The following is a 22,180-nucleotide window of genomic DNA, read 5'->3' on the forward strand; positions in this document are numbered from 1 at the left end:
TTCGGAAGGGAGGAGATGTCAGACACCAAAACTCTGACCGAAGGTAGCCCAGCTGCTCTGGCCACCACTGAAGCTGCTGTGGGGCCAGTCTCTAGTACCGAGCCCACCAATGCTCCTAGCCTAGAGAGGAGCGGAAGATACTCCCGGCGGAGTCCAGGGAAGCAAATTGTAACATGAAAAAGGCGCTCTCCCTGCTTAGCCGCTGCTGGGTCAAAGCCATGCTGCCAAGGTCTGAAGAAAGCCCGAGCACCCCTGATGTCAAGGGGACTCATGGCAAGGACCTTGGCCACGCTCTGGGCGGTCTCGAACTCGATCTGGTAATGTCCACGGCCCAGTAGCTGTACGTCCAGGATCTTGCCCACATCTGCAAGAAGGCGGGCCTGGAGAAGATCCCGGATCTCCCCTCTGCTGGGGCGAGTGCCGACTATACGGCAGATGGTGGAATGAGCCTGGAGGCGTTCCACCTCTGCGGTGAGGCTCGCTTCCTCTTCTGGCGAAAGAGAAAGCCTGATGGGGGTGTCCTCAGGGGCGGGCGAGGGGCTGCGGGGGAGTCCCTCTGAGGCGGGCGGGAGGAGCTTCCATCAGAGTCTGAAGCTATGGCGAAAGCGGAGATCCTGCAAGAACCGAGCTGCACACGGAGAGGCGGAAGACGAAGGCCGGAGAAAAAAAAGCAAAACCCCCTGGGGGCGGAAGTCAGCAAGAAAAAGGGAGGGGGGGTGAAGCGGCGAAGGAGAAGCCCGGGGGGGGGGGGGGGGGGGGCGCTCAAGAGGGGTGGGGTGGAGAAAGAGCTGGCGGAGGGGGGGGGTCGGGCGCTGCAGAGGGGAGGAGGGCGTGAAAGAAGGGGGGGGCGCGAAGGCGAGGATGGGCGGCGGGCAGTGTAGCGAGTGAGGGGGGCGCAGTAGTGAAGGCGGGTGGGGGGGGGGGCAATGGCGGGCAACGCAGCAAGGGAGGGGGGCGCAGAAGCGAAAGCAGGCGGGGGGGGGGGGGGGGGGGGGGGGGGGGGGGCAAGGGGGGGCGCGAGGACTGAGGGGGGCGCGAGGGGACGAACAGGCAGGCAGGCGGGGGGGGGGCAAGGGGAGGCGCGAGGACTGAGGGGGGCGCGAGGGGACGAACAGGCAGGAAGGCGGAGGGCGCAGGTGTGCAGGAAGCGCGAGCAGGGAGGGGTGGTAGCTTCAGCGAGCAGACAGCAACTACAAGTGAAGTTACCGATCCTTCTCTGAAGCTTCCGCATATTACACTTTATTTCTTGGCTGCCTTTGCTTGCTTCTTGCTGCCGTGTGCTCCACCTTGGAGCCCTGCTTTTGCTCTTAGCTGCCTTCAGTTGTTGTGTTGCCTTGCTCTGCCTTGCGTGCATTGCCTTCGCTTTGCCTTGCCTCCACTGCAGAAAGACCTAAAGAAAGAAAATGCAGCCATAACCTTCTCTTAAAGAAAGACGCTGCACACAGATTCTTCAAAGGCTTGATATGGGAGGGTTCATGTGCTACACCGACCAAAAGGCCTTCCGTCAACAAACATGCACACATTGTAAGCCCAACAGGGCGTGCCGTGACAGATTCAACCACGTATCCAAGAGATAAAGATAGAGAGAGGGAGAGAGAGAAGGGTTTAGGGAGCTTTGCACACTGAGCGGGCAAGCCTTGTCCCTTTTTAGGAATTTATTCAGGAACAATCCACGGGCTTTTCAAGCCAAGACCAATACAACCAATGAAAACAAAGTCAAACAAATATGTTGATGTAGAAATCTGGGCCGGAGTCGATGTCAAGGCAGGAGATCTCTAATGCCGAGCACACCAAGAGGATGTGTTAGAAGTCATCTCCTGTCCAGTTTTATACACCAGGGCCTTTGTTGTGGGTGTGCCCGCCCTTATGAGGTGTTTTATCATTTTTCCCCACTCTCCGCAATTTTCCCTTATTTTTCCTATTTTTTCTGTGGCTTGGGAGGCAGCCTATGTGCTGGCCGATTGCTGAACTGGTCCACGACTCCATCAATGAGGTGGCCGACTGCTGATGATCTGGCCGACTGGAGATGTGAGCTGGTCGTGGAGTTTCAGGGCCAGTCGGTTGCCTACAGCAGGCCGATTGCTGATGTGGGGGCATATAAATAGGCCTCCAGCCCCCTTGCCACTAGTGTATCATACCCGGGATTTTCTTGTGTATATAGAGCAGAGTTACACGCCTACATCTCTCTCTCTTGTGCTGTACTTTTTCTGCATGCGTTTTGCTCTAGTGTTCCCAGATCTGGTCATCATCTCCGCTGCGTATTCTGACATGGTATCAGAGCCTAGGCTCTAGATAGTTCTTGGGATTTGTGTGAGCAAGAGGGGGACTGTTGTGTGGCTGATTGGTGGACTGTTTTGGACTGTTCGGGAAGAGGAGAAGCAAGAGGACGGCGGGCTGATTTGCTGGACAGCCACTTGCAGGTATTAGTTCTTCTTTGTTCGCACCCACCCACCCTTTTCAGAGTACATCCCCGCAATGGCAGATCTGTTTGAGATGGCCGAGAGGCATGTGAAGATCCCGACACTCCCCACGTTCCCGGTGGACCGTCAGTTGGACGGGAGCAACTACGGCATATGGAAGGTTATGATGGAATCTGTTCTGGAGTCTTACGACCTCGCTGATTTCGTCGTTGTTGGGGTTCCACGGCCGGAAGTAGAGGAAGGGGAGTTACTGTCGACACGAAAGGACCGGGAGGCTCAGACACAGATGTGGGATCGTGTCAACGCTAGGGTCCGTTCGTTTATCTTTCTCAACTGCACACCACAGGTAATCAATCATGTAAAGCACATGACGCTGGCCAGAGGTATATGGCAGCATTTGGCTTCTCTTTACAACAGGGTATCGCCCATGAAGAGGATTTCCTTGGAAGTACAGATGTGGGTTATGAGCCCTGCAAAGTCGTCGACGATGCGGGAGCATATTAACAAGCTGCAGGCTCTCAGCAGGAAGTTCTTCAGGCAAGGAAGGAGATATCGTCAGAGGACATGGCCATAACGTTGCTGTCACACTTGCCCTCTTCGTACTTAGCATTTTACTCGTCTTTGATTACCAGTGGCAGGCTCAGCACCATCACGTGGAGGAGCTTGTGCCCATGGTCTTGGACCAGGAGGAACGATTTACGAACCCTCCTCAGGGTGGAGGTTCGGAGGCCTTAACTGGCCAACGGTCGAAAGGCCGTAACTCGGGCAAAGGAAAGGCTTCATCGAAGAAGTCTTCTGAGAAGAAGTCCGACGCTGACCAGAAGGGTGAAGATTCCTCGGCAGCAATCATGAAGACTCCGACTTTTGTGCACCTGGAGGTGGTGGACACCGATGTTTCATTTTCTTCAGGCAGGGAGGAGATTGGAGGACTCTCCGCAACGGATACTCGGGAGTGGATTCTCGATAGTGGTGCTTCCAGGCACATGACTCCTTCCCGTTCCGGTTTACAGGATCTCTGCAGGCTTTCTGGTCATATTCTTACTGGGGATACGTCCACTATCCCAGTTCACAGTGAGGGCAGGATGGAGATAGTTCCCAATGGCAGAGGGGGGAAGCATTCCTACCAGGTGTTGTGTGTTCCGGCACTTGGTTTTCATCTGTTGTCAGTGCATCAGGTTTGCAAGACTGGCGTACGGGTGGAGTTTGATGAGCATTTTGTTGCTCTTCGGGACAAAGCAACAAGCCAAGTGGTTTGGGAAGGTGGACTGGAGAATGGAGTCTACAAGCTTTCAGCACTCTCTCTCCCAGGTCCTCAGGTTTGTGATGAGTGGCAGTTTGGTAATGGCCACTTAAGTGTGGATACGCTGCACGTGCAGGCTTTCCGGGACCAGATGGTGGATAGCTTGCCAGTAGATGGCAGCAGTTGGCAGGAACTCTCCAGTACTGATGTTGGTAGTTCTTGTGTTCGTCAGTTAGAGGAAACTGAACAGGTAACTTATGCTCTGATGTCTCGTAGTATTTGGGACAAAGAACCTCCTGTAGATGAGGATGTTCTTTCCACGGGGACCTTTCGGAAAGCCAGGCAGGTGGCAGTTGATTACTTGCAGAAGGAGGTGCATACTCCAGGCTTTGTGGTTCCAGATTCAGAGGGTGTGGTTGACAGGTTTCAGAAGGCCTTGCGTGGTCTTCATCAGGTTTCCAGGACTTGTTTTTGCACTGTAACAGGTGTTGATCCTTGTGAGCAGTGTGATGCCTCTTTGACTCAGAAGCAGAATGGTTCATTGATATGGTTGATGGACACCAGATTGGACGGGAGCTTCCTGATGAGGCAATTGAGCTCATGGTTGTTGCAGATGACTCTTTGGGAGGCAGGATTGCGTTTCCTGTGGTTTCTGCGGCATGCGAAGGATCATGGATTCTTGTACACGAGGGGGATTGTTGGGTGGAGTCCGACTACACGGTTGGAGTGACTCAGTTTGGGGAGGAGATCCGGACACGAGGAGATCTACTTCAGGCCCAGGAGCAGTTTTCCGGAGCAGTAAGAAGCAGTCATCTTTTGCCTTGTCGAGCACAGAGGCAGAGTACCGGGCTGTTTGTGATGCTGCTTGTGAGGTGGTGAGGATGCAGAGGTTACATTACAGGTTTGGGCTTCCACTGGAGGAACCCATGGTCATCGAGAGGGCCTTTGTTGTGGGTGTGCCCGCCCTTATGAGGTGTTTTATAATTTTTCCCCACTCTCCGAATTTAGCCTTATTTTTCCTATTTTTTCTGTGGCTTGGGAGGCAGCCTATGTGTTGGCTGACTGCTGAACTGGTCCACGACTCCATCAATGAGGTGGCCGACTGCTGATGATCTGGCTGACTGGAGATGTGAGCTGGTCGTGGAGTTTCAGGGCCAGTCGGCTGTCTACAGCAGGCCGACTGCTAATGTGGGGGCATATAAATAGGCCCCCAGCCCCCTTGCCACTAGTGTATCATACTCGAGATTTTCTTGTGTATATAGAGCAGAGTTACACACCTACATCGCTCTCTCTCTTGTGTTGTATTTTTTCTGCATGCGTTTTGCTCTAGTGTTCCCAGATCTGGTCATCATCTCCGCTGCGTATTCTGACAGGATGACCCACAAGAATCTCTCACTGGGCTAGCACTAGTATCCAGTATCCGTAGGAAGCCCTAGCTTGTACACCAGGAGCTTTATGGGGTGATGTCTAGTAGTAGATTCAATGCCCAAGATGAAGTAAAAGCCAAACCTCGAACAAAAAGCCCCTCGAAAGAGTGAATAAGTCCACAGATGGTAGGGTGGTGCTTGTACTAGGTGGTGGATATATGGGCAGCAAAGGCAAATGCCGGCTATCAGTGGTTGGTGCCAGTGGCGCTGTTGGCTTCAGGCGGCGCCAGCAACGCTGTTGGCTCGCGCTACAGGCGGCACAAGGGCTGACTAGGCGGCGCGACGCAGGGGCTGAACAGGCGGTGCGAAGCCTGAGACAGGCGGCAAAGGCTGGCAGAAGACATTAGGAACACATGTAGCGGCGGCAGCGCAAGTGGCTCAGGGGTTGACCGGTGGCGTTGTTGGTGGTAGAGGTTGGCGGCGATGGTGGCGCAACACAACAGATTGGTGGATGGAGAAGGTGATGAAGATGAAGTTGATGATGAAGGTCTCCACGCTCTTGAGAATGTCCACACGCTTGATGATGATGATTCAAGAGGGACTCTAAAGAAAAAGTGAAAAGAAAAAGATTAGCCCGCTTTTGGCAAAAAACTTCCAATATATTCTCTAGTCCATTGTTATAGACTGTCCTTATAGCCCTCTAATTGGCTCCAGCCTCATCAGCCCATGAAGCTTCTTATATACTTGTGGGAAGCCTTGCTTTTTGCCAAAAGCGGGCTAATCTTTTTCTTTTCACTTTTTCACTTTGCTTGTCTTTTTGACTTTTAATAATAAAATATTACTCAACTTTAATCAAAGTTCTTTAGTTTTGCTTTTCTAGCTTTAGGGCCTTGCTTTTTGGCCCTAGAGCTACTTTTTGAAAAAGCGGCTTTCAGCTTTTTGCTTCGGCTCAATCTCCTCTTGCCAATGGTGCCTTGGCTCGCGGTCAACTCAATTTGACTTTTTGCTTGAGAGTTCATCAATAGTCATCTGGGTCATCTGGTCGCAATGATTGCTCGACTATAAAATCCAATAATAAAGTCATTTGGGCTATTTGGTTGCAATGACTGCCCGACTGTTCATCAATAGTCATTTGGGATCTGGTCGCAATGATCGCCTGACTATGAAGTCCAAGATATCTGGCACAAAAGGCCATCCAATGGGTCATCTGGCATCGTTGCCACCCAAATATAAACCTTGCTCCTTGGGTTATTTGGCATTGTTGCCACCCAAACTTAAGCCCACCGAATTAACCATTACATAAGCAAGATAATGATCAATTCCATTTCAATATAAATATATACAATGAAGAGGGCTAAAGATACAATCTCTCCCTCTTGAATCTGTCTCGTTCGCAAGATGTCTATGCTTGTACTTCAAATACATCTGGACCCATTGCTTCCTCATCAGCTTGAAGCATCTTTGGATAGTCCTTGAAGTACTCCTCTGGCATCCATTTCGTATCCATAGGCGAATAATTCTTAAACTTCAAGAGGAATTTTATGACCACTGTCTTTCCTCTTTTTCTCACAGAATGGAATACAATTTGTTTCGTCTGCAAAATCTCTTCTTGGCTCTTCCACCTCTGGTGGATCCTCCAAATTCCAATACATGCTCCTGGGGGTAGTCCTGTATATGGTTTCAATAAGTCGACATGGAAGGCATTATGTATCCTCCAATGTTCTGGAAGGCCTAATCGATAGCATACATCGTTGTTATCTGTAACTTGAAAAGGTTGATAATATCTAGGAGCAAGCTTGGGGTCCTTGTGCTCCGTAGCTTGGGGTCCTTGTGTATCACGACACGAGAAATTGTGCTCGTGAGCTCGAAGTTGCAATACTTGCACTGCCATCTATGCGTGCCAGAACCAGCTTGGGTCGGCGTATTAATAACACGGATGACATTCGTGTGCTCCTGCCAGTAGGGGTTGCATGGCTTCGGCATATTGGATCCTGGAAGCTCTGTGACACAAACAGAGAGAGAGAGAGAGCTTAGAGCAGAGTACATACTCCAAAGGAAGAAAGAGAGAGAGAGAGGGAGAACGTAGAGCATACTCCAAAGGAGGAAAGAGAGAGAGAGAGAGAGAGAGAGAGAGAGAGAGAGAGAGAGGAGAGAGAGAGAGAGAGAGAGAGAGAGAGAGAGAGAGAGAGAGGGAGAGGGACCCCGGACTCGGGAGGGAGTGAGAGAGAGACGAGATTAATCATGTAGACAGTAGTACATTGGCAGAGAGAGAGAGAGAGAGAGAGAGAGAGAGAGAGAGAGAGAGAGGGGGTACAGTACGAGATGCATCATGAGGGACCAAGGCCATGAGCGAGAGAGCGTGTGACTTACCTGTGCACAGTGTGCAGAGACGGAGCGAAACAGAGCGCTGGCGGCTGGGCGAAATTCCAAAACAAGGCCAAAATCGCACGGCGAAGGTCAAAAAGGGTTTTTTTTTTTAAAAATAAACGTACGGATGGATCCGTACGCGTACGGATCCGTACAGTACGTTCCGTACGGTACGGATCGATCCGTACGTACGTACGGATGCAACCTTGCCTCCAATACATGCTCCTGGGGGGTAGTCCTGTATATGGTTTCAATAAGTCGACATGGAAGGCATTATGTATCCTCCAATGTTCTGGAAGGCCTAATCGATAGCATACATCGTTGTTATCTGTAACTTGAAAAGGTTGATAATATCTAGGAGCAAGCTTGGGGTCCTTGTGCTCCGTAGCTTTAGACTTTCTGAGTTGTGCTTTCTCGAACCACAACAAGACCCAGTTCCCTTCTTCAAATGTGACCTTTCTTCTACGCTTATCTGCAGCTCTCTTTTGCGTGGCTTGAGATGTCTCTATAGCCCTTCTAACCTGTGCAAAAGCTATATCCAAATCTCGTGCAAACTCATCTGCATGGAAGATCTCTTCCTTGGTTCTTAGTACGGGCAACCACAATGGTTTGCCATAGATAGTCTCAAAGGGAGCTTTGCCTGTCGAGGGGTGAATGGTGTTGTTGTAAGCATACTCAACCAAAGGCAAATACTTCTCCCATTGATCCTTCACTTTGAGAGCATAACACTTTAGGCTTTAGCATATCTAAGATAGTGAGATTTGCAATCTTACTTTGGCCATCGGTTTGAGGATGATAAGCCGAAGAGAAATTCAGCTTTGTCCCTATGTTGTCGAAAAGATCTCTCCAAAAGAAACTAGTAGTCCGAGGATCTCTATCCCCCACAATGGATTTATAGGCAATCCATGGTGCTTGAAAATCTGTTGTTTGAATAAACAATCTTGCCATATGCTCTGTGCGAATAGTTTTCTTTACTAGAATGAAGTGGGTTTGCTTATTGAATCTATCAATATCAGTCCATATACCATCATTTCCATATCTTGACTTTGGCAATCCAAAGATAAAATCCATAGCAATACTTTCCCATGGAACATTGGGAATTGACAAGGGTTGCAATATTCATGTGGGTTTTTGTCGATCAAACTTGACCTTCTGACAAACCAGACATTCTTGAACATATTGCTCAATGTCCTTTCTCATCCTAGGCCAATAAAAAATAGCTCTTCAAAGCTTGAGTTTTAGTCATGATACCTCTATGCCCCATGTAGGGTGGAGCATGGCATTCTTCCATTACTTTTGGCCTCAAATCTTTAGTCACATTGTACACATAACCGGGTTCGCATCATAAGGAAACCCTTCTTGATGACATAGGAGGTCACCAAGTCTCCATTTTGCATTTTGTTCCAAATATCTTTGAAATCCTTATTTGTAGCATAAAGATCATTTGTAGCATAAAGATCTTTCATCGAAGTGAAATCCATATGATATCCCATAGAGACCGCATGGCTCATGGGTCTTTGAGATAAAGCATATGCTACCTTATTGTCTTTACCATGGGTATGCATAATTTGGAAATGAAATTGGGCCAACTAACTAGCCCATCTTATATGCTTTTCGGATATCTTAGGTTGAGACATGAAGTACCTAAGACTTTGATGATCCGTCTTGATAACAAACTCAACACCCATAAGGTAGTGCTTCCAAATCTTCAATGCATGAATGATAGCCATCAATTCTTTCTCATATTGGGGTGTGGTCTTTTCAGCTCCTTGAAGTCTTCGACTCTCATAGGCCACAACATGGCCCTCTTGGTTCAAGACTGCTCCAATGCAATCTAATGAGGCATCACATTCTACCATAAAAGGCTTTGATAAGTTTGGAGTAATCAACACCGTCCTTTGCTAGCATAAAATTTTAATGCTTCAAAGGCTTCTTTTCAGCTTTGGCGCATCAAAATCCCACGGCTTTCTTTGTCAAATCATGCAATGGACTAGCTACCATTGCAAACCACTTGATAAACTTTATGTAGTAAGAGCATAAGCCAAGGAAACTTCAAACTACATGCACACTAGTCAACTCTGGCCATTTCATAATAGCCTTGACCATGTTTGGATCTATCCTGACCCCTTCCTTGGACACTATATGGCCCAAGTGGTGAATTTCTGGCAGAAAGAACCCACTCTTCTGGTCGTTCACATACAACTTGTGCTTATGCAGTTCCTGAAACATAGTATCCAAGTGCTTTCGATGCTCTTTCTATTTCTTAGAATGCACAATAATATCATAAAAAAAGGTAGTTGGAAACTTTCTATGTGGTCGAAATATTCGTTCCATCATTTGGTTGAAGGTAGCCGAGGCATTGGTAAGACCAAAAGGCATTACTAGATACTCATAGAGTCCAAATGTGGTCTTGTGGATGTCCTCTGGAACAATAGTGACTTGATGGTAACCACTCTTCAAGTCAATCTTGCTAAAGATGGTGGCTCCATCCAATCTGTCTAAGATGTCATCAATCCTAGGAATAGGAAATCTGTTCTTCACAGTGATCTTGTTAAGAGCCCTGTAATCAATACATATACGCCAAGAACCATCCGTCTTCTGAATCAATAAAACTGGAGAACAAAAGAGTGATGAACTAGGTCTAATCAAATCCTCCTCCAGTAGTTCTTTCACTTGCTTCATAATCTTCTCTGGTTGTGCCTGACTCACACGATAAGGAGGTTGGTTAGGAGGTGAACTTCCTGGCATGATGTCAATCTGCTAATCTTCCGACCTCTCCGGAGGTAACTCTCTTGGAAGAGTATCTGCAAAACAATCTTCATATTTCCTTAAGAAATCTTTTCTTTGAAGATCAAGAGTCGGGAATGATTCATCACTCTCAAATTCCTTTGGATCTCTGACATATACCAAGTACGAAGAAATAGATTGCTTTAGGAATTCCCCTCAACTCCTACATCAAAAGTTACACGCTCTTCATAATCTCCACACGCTTGATGATGATGATTCAAGAGGGACTCTTGGCTTCTTTTATACTTGTGGGAAGCATAGTAATAGGGGACGGAGGGGACGGAGGGCCGGGACGCAGAAACGTCGTCCCGAATCGGCAGGCGTTCTAGCACGGGTGGGGGACGCCGTCTTAGGAATGGTGGAACGGGCAGCACATGTCGGGGATGGGACGGCTTCGCACCTTTTTTATTTTTCGCTATTTTATTGTGCCCGTTTTTTTAAGCTGATCCACATGTATCTGGCCTCTGGATCCTGTGCTACCACTCTTAGTCTCCCCTGTAGCTCCCGTCTGAATAGAACTACTACTCCCCCCGACCCTCTCGAGGTACTCTGGCGTGTGGTCCTCCTGTATGCTGACTCCCACTGGAATCCCTCTACTCGAGGTAGCCCTCTCTCTGGGCTCTGATGTGTCTCTGTCATGATTATGATGTCTCTCCCCACCATAACATGCTCCAGTCGTCCAGGCTGCACCCATAGTGAACCATTACAGTTCCATACTGCCATGTGTGTCTCTGTCTCAGTGGCTTGGTCTGTGTCCCATAGGCCCCAAACAGCTAATCCATGGGCCGGCCATCAATGATGACCCGACCATCTCGAGAGAAGGCCTTCTTGCCTTCTCTCCTCGCGTGTAAGACTCGTGGCATGCAAGCTCTCCTATGCTCTAGCTGCATCCTCGTGAGATCATCATCCAAGAAAATAGGAGCTCCCTCTAAGCCTCGTAGTATGACCCTCTTCCTCATGAAGGTGACCCTCTCCGTCTCTCCTGCAAACTGTAGGATGAGGGCTCGCTTGGGTGTCTCGGCTATACTTGTGACTCGAATGTTGAGGCGGCGGGCATGCCTCATCTTCTCCTCCTCAATGGTGGTGTAAATGATTTGATGTTCTTCCCTTTGAGTCTCCTCCCTCACTTCTTTGCGGATGTTCTTCTTCACCACCTCAACCCATCCTGACTGTTTGGCTTCGAGTTTTCCCTCCATGTCCTTTGTGATCTCCTTGGAGATCTCTTCTTTGATGGCCGTGAGAGTGTTTTCATTGATCTCCCCTTCTTCCTTCTCGGTGTTCTTGACGGCTACCAGTTCCACTTTCAATGCACTCACCTCCTCCTTGAGTGCTGTGTTCTCTTGTTCAAGGCCCGTGACCCGTGCTTCGAGGGCCATGATGTGCCGATGTAGTTTGTTCTCCACCTCATTGAGGTTGGAATCGGATGTCTTCTTATTCTCCTTGATTAGTGCCTTCATTGCCGTCTCGAGGGCCTCGAGTTTCTCTTGGAGACTCGAGGCCATTCCTCGAGATTGAGCAGCAGTACTGGCCGTCAGTGGCGAACAGAGAGGGCGGAAGCGAACAGGGAACAGCGAAGGCGGCGGTGAGCAGGGGCAGCCCAGGGAGAAGGCGGCGGCAAACAAGGAACAGCGAAGGCGGCGGTGATGGCAGCCAAGCCAGCGTGAGGACATGGTTATATACATAGCCCTATGTTACTTTCCTCCATCAGGATCTTCCTATGTCATTACAGAGGACATGCCACAGGAGGAGGAGACAGGAGCCTCGCCATACACTTGTCTGTCAGAGGAGATTATGCATTATTCTACACTAGGGGAAGTATTTCTTACGGGTGACTTCAATGCCCACACACAGAGCAGACAGTGTGAGGTGTATGACTATGATGACATGGAGATCCTCCACCTTGTGGATCCAGAGGAGATAGGGGCTAGTCGGGCATCAGAGGACACTTACTAGAGTTGGGAACCAGGCATCATCTCGTTATTTATAACGGGATGCTACAGTGGCCGGGATCAGGAGGGCTGACATGCTTCCCACATGGGGGTCATAAACGGACCGGAGGCACGGTGGTGGACTACATTATGGGATCTTTGGAGGCATCACAGCTTGTCACCTCATTCTCCATCCCACCTCGTCCTATTGGGGCAGATATACATACTTGGCATTTTCACTAGCCGGATCACCAGTATCACCAGCCCCCCACATACCGACGCCACACACTACCATCCACTTCAGACATGACATGGCAGACATATATACATTGGCAGAGTAGAGGATGGGCTCCTACTCATGGATCCCCTGGCACCTATGGATACTATTACAGGCCAGCTGGCATCACTCCTACACACGGCTGCATTACAGAGCTTCCCACGTCGTGTCCACTCAGGAGAGCCTGCGAGATCTGGGACTATGCCCCAGAACAGATGGTATGATGACGAGTGCAGAGCCCTATACTCACGGCTCCGCATACAGCGAGCCTTGGGAGCCATCACAGAGCAAGAGTCGAGGAGAGAGATGAGGAGACTTACTCGCCACAAAAGGTGGGCCTTCGCAGCGATATAGGAGCTAGAGATCTTTCATTTCTTCATGAGTAGAGATAGCCCTATCTCATGGCGGCACTTCAGAGAGCCCCTGACACCAACACCCATTGCAGACCCACAGACATGGCACACATATGCAGAGGGCCTATACCACGCCCCACAGCAACCACCTATACCTCAGCCACAGGAGCCTCGACCTACCACAGCTAGCTTCTTTGCCCACTCAATGGTAAAGGAAGCTATCCGCCGCTTACAGCATGGACGGGCCGCCGACCATATGGGCCTGTAGGGTGAGCATCTCATATATGTAGTAGATTCTTTGGCTCCTTTTCGTGCACACTTGTTTAACAGGGCACTAGCAGAGGGTTTACCTGCGGAGTGGACGATGCACACCATTGTGCCGATTCACAAAATAGGGGATATGCTCGATCCGAGCAACTACAGGACGGTTATGGTTGGCCACGTGTTGTCCAAACTCTATGGTGCAGTGTTGGAGCAAGAGCTTAGCTTATATGGTGAGCGAGCAGGTTTACGCTCATCAGGGCAGGCAGGCAGGCTTGAGGAGAGCTTTCTCTACTAGTGACCATGTATTCACTTTGAGATGTATGATTGATCAGGCCAGAGTGAGGAAGAGAAAGCTCTATTGCTACTTTGTGGATTTCCGCAAGGCATTTGACACAGTACCACGAGAGAGGCTCTTTCAGCGCCTGCAGTCTCTTGGCATACCAGCAGATATGACATGGGGCATCTATGCATTATATGAGCAGGTTTTTGGGCGAGTCAGATGTCCAGGAGGTATGTCCGAGACTATTGCTAGCACCATTGGTGTGAAGCAAGGATGCCCACTTTTCCCCACGCTATTTGGGTTATACATTGATGAGGTGGCTGACTTCATTACACGGGGAGGCGGAGATGGAGTTGATTTAGCAGGTACCTCAGTACATATTATGCTTTATGCTGATGATATTGTATTAGTGTCTGAGTCTCCAGGAGGTCTACAGCAGCATCTACATGCATTAGATGATTTCTGCACACAGAGGGGTCTTACTGTGAACCTTGGGAAAACCAAGGTTATGGTCTTTCATACATCGAGACAAGGCAGGAGTCAGCTGACATTCACTCTCGCATGACGCCAGGTGGAGGTGGTGACATCATACGTGTACCTAGGGGTTACCTTCCCGGAAGCAGCCATGCGCTTCACCATGGGTTCAGCAGCCAGAGCTAGATTGACACGGGGATATGCAGCATTGGCTATGCTAGAGAGACAGTGCCACCAGACGCATTTTCAGGAACCCCGGATGAAAGGGTGGCTATTTGACACATTAGTCACACTGGCACTGATGTATGGAGCAGCGGTATGGGCGCCAGGACTTGCTACCCATTGGTGGACACAGATAGAGAGACCACAGGCCCTCATGATGGCACGCATGATACGCAGCAAACCGTCAGTACCTCATGACATTATCCGAGCAGAGTTTGCTGCACCATCCTATGATGGTAGAGGCCATATTCCAGACTATATGCCTGCTAGACAGATTAAGAGAGATGCCACAGGACATATTTTCATACAGAGCTTTTGAGGCATCTAAACAGTTGGTTGAGGCAGGAGACAGAGGATCATGGTATGCATAGGTCACACATTGGTTCTCACAGCATGGCCTAGACATGGATCATCTACCACCATTCCAGTATGACAGGGATGTACCACATATCCGTCTCTCTCATAGTGAGAGGAACAGAGTATTGAGACAGGACCTATGGCAGCTCTATAAACGAGAGACATGGATATCACCTACAGAGCCTCTTCCACCGAAGATGCTATACTACAGAGATCACTTCATGAGTATCACTAATGATGGATTTATAGAGAGGCCTAGATACATGGAGGGCTTTTTACCACACGGCTCCCGAGTAGCTATTGGTGGTCAGCTTAGAGTCTCATCACATCGATTGGAGATCGAGACTGGCAGAGCAGCACGGATCCCCCGAGAGGAGAGGGTATGCAGATTGTGCAGAGAGGAGGTGGAGAGTGAGGAGCATTATGTATGCAGATGCAGAGCATATACAGCCATCAGAGAGAGATATCCCATTTTATTCAGAGAGCCACATTCCCTACGCCAGATCTTTGAGGCAGCAGACCAGCGCATACTAGGGAGATTCATTCTAGACATACAACGTCACAGAGAGACATCATTACAGGCTCAGACAGCTCCAGAGGGGGGACGACAAACACAAATTACTACATTTTTTCAGAGATCCACCCCACTCCCAGCTCCTACACAGAGGGAATTACTCTCCAGAGAGCAGAGACACTCAGAGCCTGCAGGAGACAGAGGACACTTGGCTTTCGGACACCACGCCTATACCAGAGAGAGATGACAGAGATCAGAGCTCAATTTCACAGAGAGGGTGTGGAGTGATTGGCTCGCTTCAGAGCAGACCCAGGCATGTTCTTCAGGGAGCTGTGGACACCCCCTTCATTGATGTATACCATTCTATACCCCCAGTATGGTACAGGATGGAGCTAGCTAGGTTGCATATCATGATTGTATACTCCATGCATATAGCTTTGCATTCTCCTAGTAGTAGAGCTCCGTCACCTCCCCCACTCATTGTACTTATTGCACACCTAGATTCAGCTTTTTTAGTTCAGTACTTTTTCATTTTGTTGGGATGACAGAGGATACCCCACACAAGTACACTGATTTGTCTCATAGGCCGAGTTCGGTCTTTTGGAAGACGTTAATAAAAGCTTTCTTTCTTTCTCTCTCTCTCTCTCTCTCTCTCTCTCTCTCTCTCTCTCTCCCACTCCCTCTCCCACGGGCCACTCTCTCACTCACTCTCTCTCCCACTCCCTCACTCTCAATCTCTCTCTCCCTCTCGTCTCAACCTGCAAGCTTTCTCTAGGCTCTAGCCTCTTAACTTTTAAGTTTTAAGCCCTAAGCCTTAAGAGCTCTCTCTCTCTCTCTCTCTCTCTCTCTCTCTCTCTCTCAACTTTCACCCTCTCTCATGGCATCTTCTTCACAAGCAACCTTTGGCTCCACACGTCGTGGTGGTGCTAGAAGAACCGATGGTTGGTCATGGTGGGAAGAGGTTAATGCCAACCGCCCTGGAAGTGGAGGAGGTTCACGCCCGTGGTCTTGCAAGCTTTGCTTCTATAGGCGGACGAGTGGGTCAGACAAAGTGAGAGCCCACCTTATGCATGAGTCCGGGCACGAGGTTCGATTTTGCACGGGAATCACATCGGAGAAGAGAAGGGAGCTTCTTGAGCGCATTGTTGGGCATGAGGCTTTGAGGGCTGCAAGGCCGACACGTGTGGCTGTGGATCCTACAACATTTGTGACACCACCGGAGGGGTCTGTTTCAGGGTCAGGGGGTGCATCTACCACAGCTACACCACGGCCACATGGTGTAGGTTCCTTTGCGATGCCCACACCCGTGCGGCGACAGAGTACACTTGAGGGAAGTTGGGATCCTAAGAAGAAGGAAGAGGTTGATACAACTGTGGCTCGTTTCTTCTTCCATGACCATATTGCTTTCCATACTCCTAGGTAAGCCTTGACTCTTCCCTCTTGACACGATTTTTCTAAGTTTCATTCTTGAAAGTTCACTTGTTTCTTTTTGTAATCAGATCCGAGTACTTAAAGGCTATGGTGAAGATGATTGTGGAGTATGGTCCAAACTACACCCCCCCATCATCAGTCTCTCTGCGCACCACATTGCTCGACAAGGAGAAGCGCCTTGGCGAGCAAGCTGCAGAGAACACAAAGCGGCTATGGGCAAAGAATGGAGTGTCACTCATTGCAGATGGATGGAGTGACACACGAAAGCAGTCCATCCATGGTCTCGTTGCATATTCCTGTGGCGAGATGTACTTTATTGCTTCACATGATGCCTCAGGGACAAGGAAGAGTGCAGACGTGCTTGCAGCAGAGTGGGCAAGTGGCATTGAGCTCATGGGCCCGGAATGTGTGGTGGGTTTTGTTGCAGATAGCGAGGCTGCAAATAGGGCAGATGGAGCTATTATTGAGGGCATGTATCCACACATGACTTTGTCATATTGTATGGCACATTGTTTGAACAATCTTTTAAAGGATATTGGAAAGATGTCATGGATTGAGCCAATCATTCAGGAGGCCAATCAAATGGTCACATTTGTCTTGAACCACCGCCACGAGTTCTCCAAGAAATCAAGGCTCTCACTTCTCAAATACTTAGACACCCGATTTGCCTTCAACTGCTGGATGTTGGCCCGCATGAGGGATTGCAGTGGTGCATTGAGGCAGCTCTTCATCAGCGACGAGTTCACCACTTTTGCATTGGCTTCGACAGCCGTAGGCATATTATGCAGGGAGCATGCAGAGAGCACTTCCTTTTGGGAGGATGTGAAACGCATTGATGCTATGGTGAGGCCTATTGTCCACTTGTTGAGGCTTGTAGATGCTGTGCAACCATGCATCGGGAAGGTGTACGAGGCAATGGATAGAATGATAGAGAAGCTGCAAGAGTTAGAGCCTCCGAGTGAGCATTGCAAGCTCTATGATTTATCATTTAGCTATGTTTCATTGTTTTTACTTTTGAGTCTTGACTCAGCACTTTATATGCATTGTAGACACTAGTCTTTTGTTATTTGATAGTGATCATCATTCCATGCTTATATATTGGTTTGAACTTTGTCGGTGTACTTAAGTCTTATTAGCGCCTGTTCGGTGTTTGAACTTTGCACCACGTATTGCACATTTAAAGTGATGCCTTGAATGTTCAAAGTGTAAAAACATAAATGTTATTTTATTTAGTGTGCTTTGTAGTCAATAAATTGTATATTCCATATGCCGTCCGCGTCCTCGTTCCCTGTCCCATGTTACTATGGTGGGAAGCCCTATTGCCAAAAGCGGGCCAATCTTTTGCTTTTCACTTTTTCACTGTGCTTTTGTCTTTTTGACTTTTAATAATAAAATATTACTCAACTTTAATCAAAGTTCTTTTGTTTTGCTTTTTTGGCTTTAGGGCCTTGCTTTTTGGCCCTAGAGCTGCTTTTTGAAAAAGCGGCTTTTAGCTTTTTGGTTCGGCTCAACCTCCTCTTGCCAATGGTGCCCTTGGCTCACGGTCAACTCAGTTTGGCTTTTTGCTTTTCCTTGCTTTTTGACCAAAACTAGTGCTTTTCCTTGAACCAACTTAATGGTCCTTGTTCCCTTGCTTTCATCTGTCTGTCCAGTGTCCAGGCACGGGTTCCATCATGTCAAAAGAGCTAGGAGGGCCAAATAGTTACACACATGTAGTCCTGTATGCTTTGCTCTCACATCATCAAAGACTCATGCGAAGGCCCCCGTGTTGTGACACCATGATAGAGCAACGTGCGGAAGTACACTTGAGAGAGAGAGAGACACACACATGAGTGAACAATGTCAACAATGTATTAGAGTAGCCAAGAGGTACAATGGCTTGGTAATAGCCAAGGTGCAATAGATGATGGATGATGATAACAAATGAGTAATGGGCTGCCTTTATATAGGCTTAGAGCACGACTTCCTAGATGAACATGACCACCAAGAAAGGTGACTTATCCAACTACTAAGCAAGCCTTGGTTCCCGCACCGCATATGAGATGCACATTTCTAACAATTATTAGGCTGATAGAGGGTGCCTATGTAAAGAGATTTTAAGGGCACATCTTTTGAGAGCAATCCTAGGCTCCTAGCTCTTGATGCCTACATTAGAGCAGCCAGCCAAGGGCATAATGCATCGCAACCTGTGAGCTCAAGGGTTAGCCCAAGCATGAAGAGGGAATCAACCCTTGAATTGCTTGCATAAGGGGAGCATAGTGATCAACCATATCTTCATCATCTGAAGGAGAGAATAGAAGGCTGTCGAGCCAGCCTGTAACACTAAAACGCAGGTCATCAGAAGGCCGTCTATGGAGCAAAAAATGCACAGCACATAGGCGGCCTACATCAACATGAAAATGCCGCATACAGGCTGGCCAGAGAGCTGCAGCAACATGGTACATAGTACATACAGTGAGAAAACGCAGCCCAAAAGGTGCCCCGAATCAGCTCCAAAACAGAGGTTCCATTCAGCCCAAAACAGTCACTACAGGAGCAGCTCACTACTCACCTTGATTCATGTTCTCCCACGGAATTCCTTGATATAGCAGCAACAGGACATGCAGAGGTCCTCAAGTCTTTTGCCCAGCTATCCCCGCTCTACGTCAAGATCCAAAGATCGATTCGTCAGCAAAGAGCCATGGAGTTGGATCAGTTCAATCAGGAGGCCTGTGCAGCGGAGGTCAAACGCTTGGCTGAAGCCCATGACATGGAGGAAATGCGTGAGGCAGCTGCAAGGGCCAATGCCCTTCATTGAGAGATCGAGCTTGAGAGGCTGCTGGCTTCCCTTGCAGCTGAACGGGCTCAAGAGCAAACCATCGTTCATGAATGCTTTCAGCAGATGGAGGAAACTCGGTAACAGGAGTTCAAAGCCTTGCTTCTCTCCGTACAACCTGAACTGGCAAACGACTCCAAAGACAACCGGCATTCACGAGCAGATCCAATTCAGTAAGTATGATGTGGTAAGATGGATGCCGATGTTGTTCAGTCATGGTTTTATCAGTTTACTTCGTATTTTTCTGTTGTTCCTAAGGATGACCATCATAAAATTGTTTTAGCATCGATGCACCTCACAGGTGATGCTACCATTTGGGCAGGGCCAGCAGACCGAGGGGCGCGTACTCACTTCAACGTGGGAAGCCTTTATGATCTCAAGACCAGATTTTTACCTCCCCAGTATTTGAATAGTTTGGAGGACGAGTTTTGAGGTCTTTGCTGGAACTCACAGCTAGTCCTTCAATACATTATAAGGTAACCCAGCTCGGGACTCAGCTTCAGAAGTCTGATAAAGAGCGCCTTGGTGTTTTTCTCTATGGGCTTGATCATTAGATTTAGTGGGATGTGCGGGTTCTCTGGCCCAAAATCATGTTTGATGCCATCCAGCTTGCCCAATATATGGAGATGAAATAGAATCATGGGAAACCTTAGCAGTCCATGGGCACTAGTAGCCAGAATAAATATCAACCTGAAGGTAAGACTGACCATAAGTCCCAGGGGCAAGGATCCTCCCAAACCCAAGCCCAATCATCTGGCCCTAAGGGTCCCATGACCAAAAGCATGCTCAAGGCATCATGGGTGGTAAATTGTCCCCTATTGAGATAGGCCAGTAAGCAAGGATAACTGTTGTTTTTTCTGCCAAGGTAAGGGACATACGAAGGCCCAATTCCCCAAGAAGGTAGCTGCATCTCCACAGGCCTCCACAGCTTTGGTTGTAGCCACAAGTGCAATCCCTATTTTCACTCTCATTGTCCATCTTTGCTATTTGTTAATGCATGAGAGATGAAGTATGGTAGTAGATCGTCTATGAGATTCTTAAGAAAGAATCAAGAGTTATTTCAGGAGTCAGATTTTCGTCCATTGCTGGCCAACCTTTCATATTCCTCAGGAAGGATGTGTTAATGTGGCTTAACTGCAAAACCAGACATACTTGGAGAGAATCTATGACTTTGAGTTTATGGTTATCAATATTAATCTGTGCTCTTATTTGTTTTCATTAATTTATATCAGTCATGTCTAAGGTTCTAAGTCCTTTTTATTAAATTAAATGCAAAATTTAAATGCTCTTTGGGGATTTTTTTCAGGGATTCCCTAGGACCTATAGCACATTGTGAAGAATTTCACGACAGAGACACTGATTTAGAAGATTGGAAAGCAACAACATTTCCAGTAGATGGGATTTACACAAAAGCTTTTCCGGATAAGCCTTATGTTATTACTCTTAAACCCTTTTTTTCTGCATTAAGTCCTGGAGCCCTCAGTTTAACAATCACGAGAGCTTTGTTACTGAATTTTCAACCAGTATTGGAGGCATATGTCTTGCTCCTGAAGTCAGAGGATGAAGATGAGTTCGAGGAAGAATCACCAAAAGAGCCTATTGACTGCAAGGCTGCTTTGAAGGGATCAGGATGGACAATCTTGCGCGAGGTTGGTTATTTCCGTTTACTTAAAAAAGCCACATTTTTCTGTTCATGGACAAACAAGTGAAAAGTAATGGGCCATCTTTGGCCAGGGATGCAACAAAAGGGGAATTGCAGAGAATCAGTTGTAGTAATAGTGGGTGGTGGTGGTGGTGGTCGTCCTAGAAGTGGTCGTTATGGTGGGGTAGTGGAGTGGTGGGAGGAGTATTGGTTTGTATGGTAGTTGATAGTTGTGGTAGTAGTAGCCCTGGTGGTCATAGCAGTAATTTTGGTGATGGTGGTGGTGGTGGTTATCGTGAAGTACTAGGTAGTGGTAGTTCTAGTATTAATAGTCGAAGTAGTAGTATTAGTCGATTTGATGACGTTGGTCTAGCTTCTTGCATTGTGTAATCATTCTTGCAGTTTTGTTCTTTATCAACACCCGTAGGTATCATTCCCACCTACATGTAGCTAAAAAGATGTTTGATTTTGCACTTGGCCTTGGACACGCCTTTGGGGTTGAGCTTATGCTTCTTTGTTTTGGTGATGTTTACTGACTAGAATGTGTTCTTTTAGGTGACCGTTGTCACAACGAGATGCTTGTTAGAACGGATAGTAGTGCGGTGTGTTTCAAAGCGGATTGCTTGGAAGTTACTCAAAGGTATAGTGACAGAGCAGTTAATCTTAGCACCTTACCTCATGGTTAGGCTCGTGAAGTGAGAACATGAGGCCTAAGATATTGGATAAGGTTATGGCTTAGGTCATTTTTTTGAGAGAATAATGTTACATATATTATATTATGAGGATCATACTGCAAGTGTCAAGGGTATATGAGCAGGAAACTCCTGTAATGACCCAGCTCCCAATGGTGGGCATGTTTAGAAGAGTCAGTTTTAGCAAAAGAAAACATTCATTATTTTCTTTGAAATATAGTGGTGTAAAGTAAGGGGTTCAAAATGTGAGCAGATCTTCAAAGGTCTTCAGAAAGGAAGGCAGGACGGCTTCTTTCAAGGTTTGAGCTGTTTCTTGGTGTCACAAAAACGACGTTCAGAGGTTGGAAACTCTCTTTCCCATTTACATGATGTCTTTCTACAAAAATGCAAAAATTCAAGCAAGTTACTGTGGGTGTGCTTCGATTGGCATCAAATGAGAGCTCTGGGCTTTTTGTAGGCCATGCGGTTGCGATTGCAGCAAGTTGGTTAGTGCAACTGCTCCTGGACATTTACAGCTGCATCCGTAGTTTGTACCATCGGAAGAGAAAGTTGACAGAAGGCAACATTAAAGCCTGTTACCAGATAGAGAGAGAGGAGCTTGTCATCCTTTGGAAGAAGACAGTAGGCAACACATTGAAGTGTGGAGCATCTCTTGCATTCGCATCAGTGGGAGCAGGCCTTGGAGCTGTGGTGATTAGACCTGCTGTCGGGCAATGGATTGGTATTTCAGACTCTCTCTCTCTCTCTCTC

General features: G+C 48.0%; 1 protein-coding gene across 1 annotated transcript in view; it reads left to right on the plus strand.

The window, feature by feature from the left end:
- The window catches only part of LOC147618437 (uncharacterized), a 67,413-nt gene that overhangs the window by 44,468 nt on the left and 765 nt on the right, over positions 1 to 22,180 (plus strand). Inside the window, exons 2-5 of the mRNA XM_086774875.1 lie at positions 20,403 to 20,745; positions 21,294 to 21,378; positions 21,684 to 21,770; positions 21,888 to 22,151. Coding sequence (XP_086631001.1) covers positions 20,403 to 20,745; positions 21,294 to 21,378; positions 21,684 to 21,770; positions 21,888 to 22,151 — 779 coding nt within the window. The remainder of the gene's footprint in view (positions 1 to 20,402; positions 20,746 to 21,293; positions 21,379 to 21,683; positions 21,771 to 21,887; positions 22,152 to 22,180) is intronic.

Source organism: Cibotium barometz, chromosome 35, assembly GCF_041138505.1.
Source record: "Cibotium barometz isolate CiBa-2024 chromosome 35, ASM4113850v1, whole genome shotgun sequence".
NCBI lineage: Eukaryota > Viridiplantae > Streptophyta > Polypodiopsida > Cyatheales > Cibotiaceae > Cibotium > Cibotium barometz.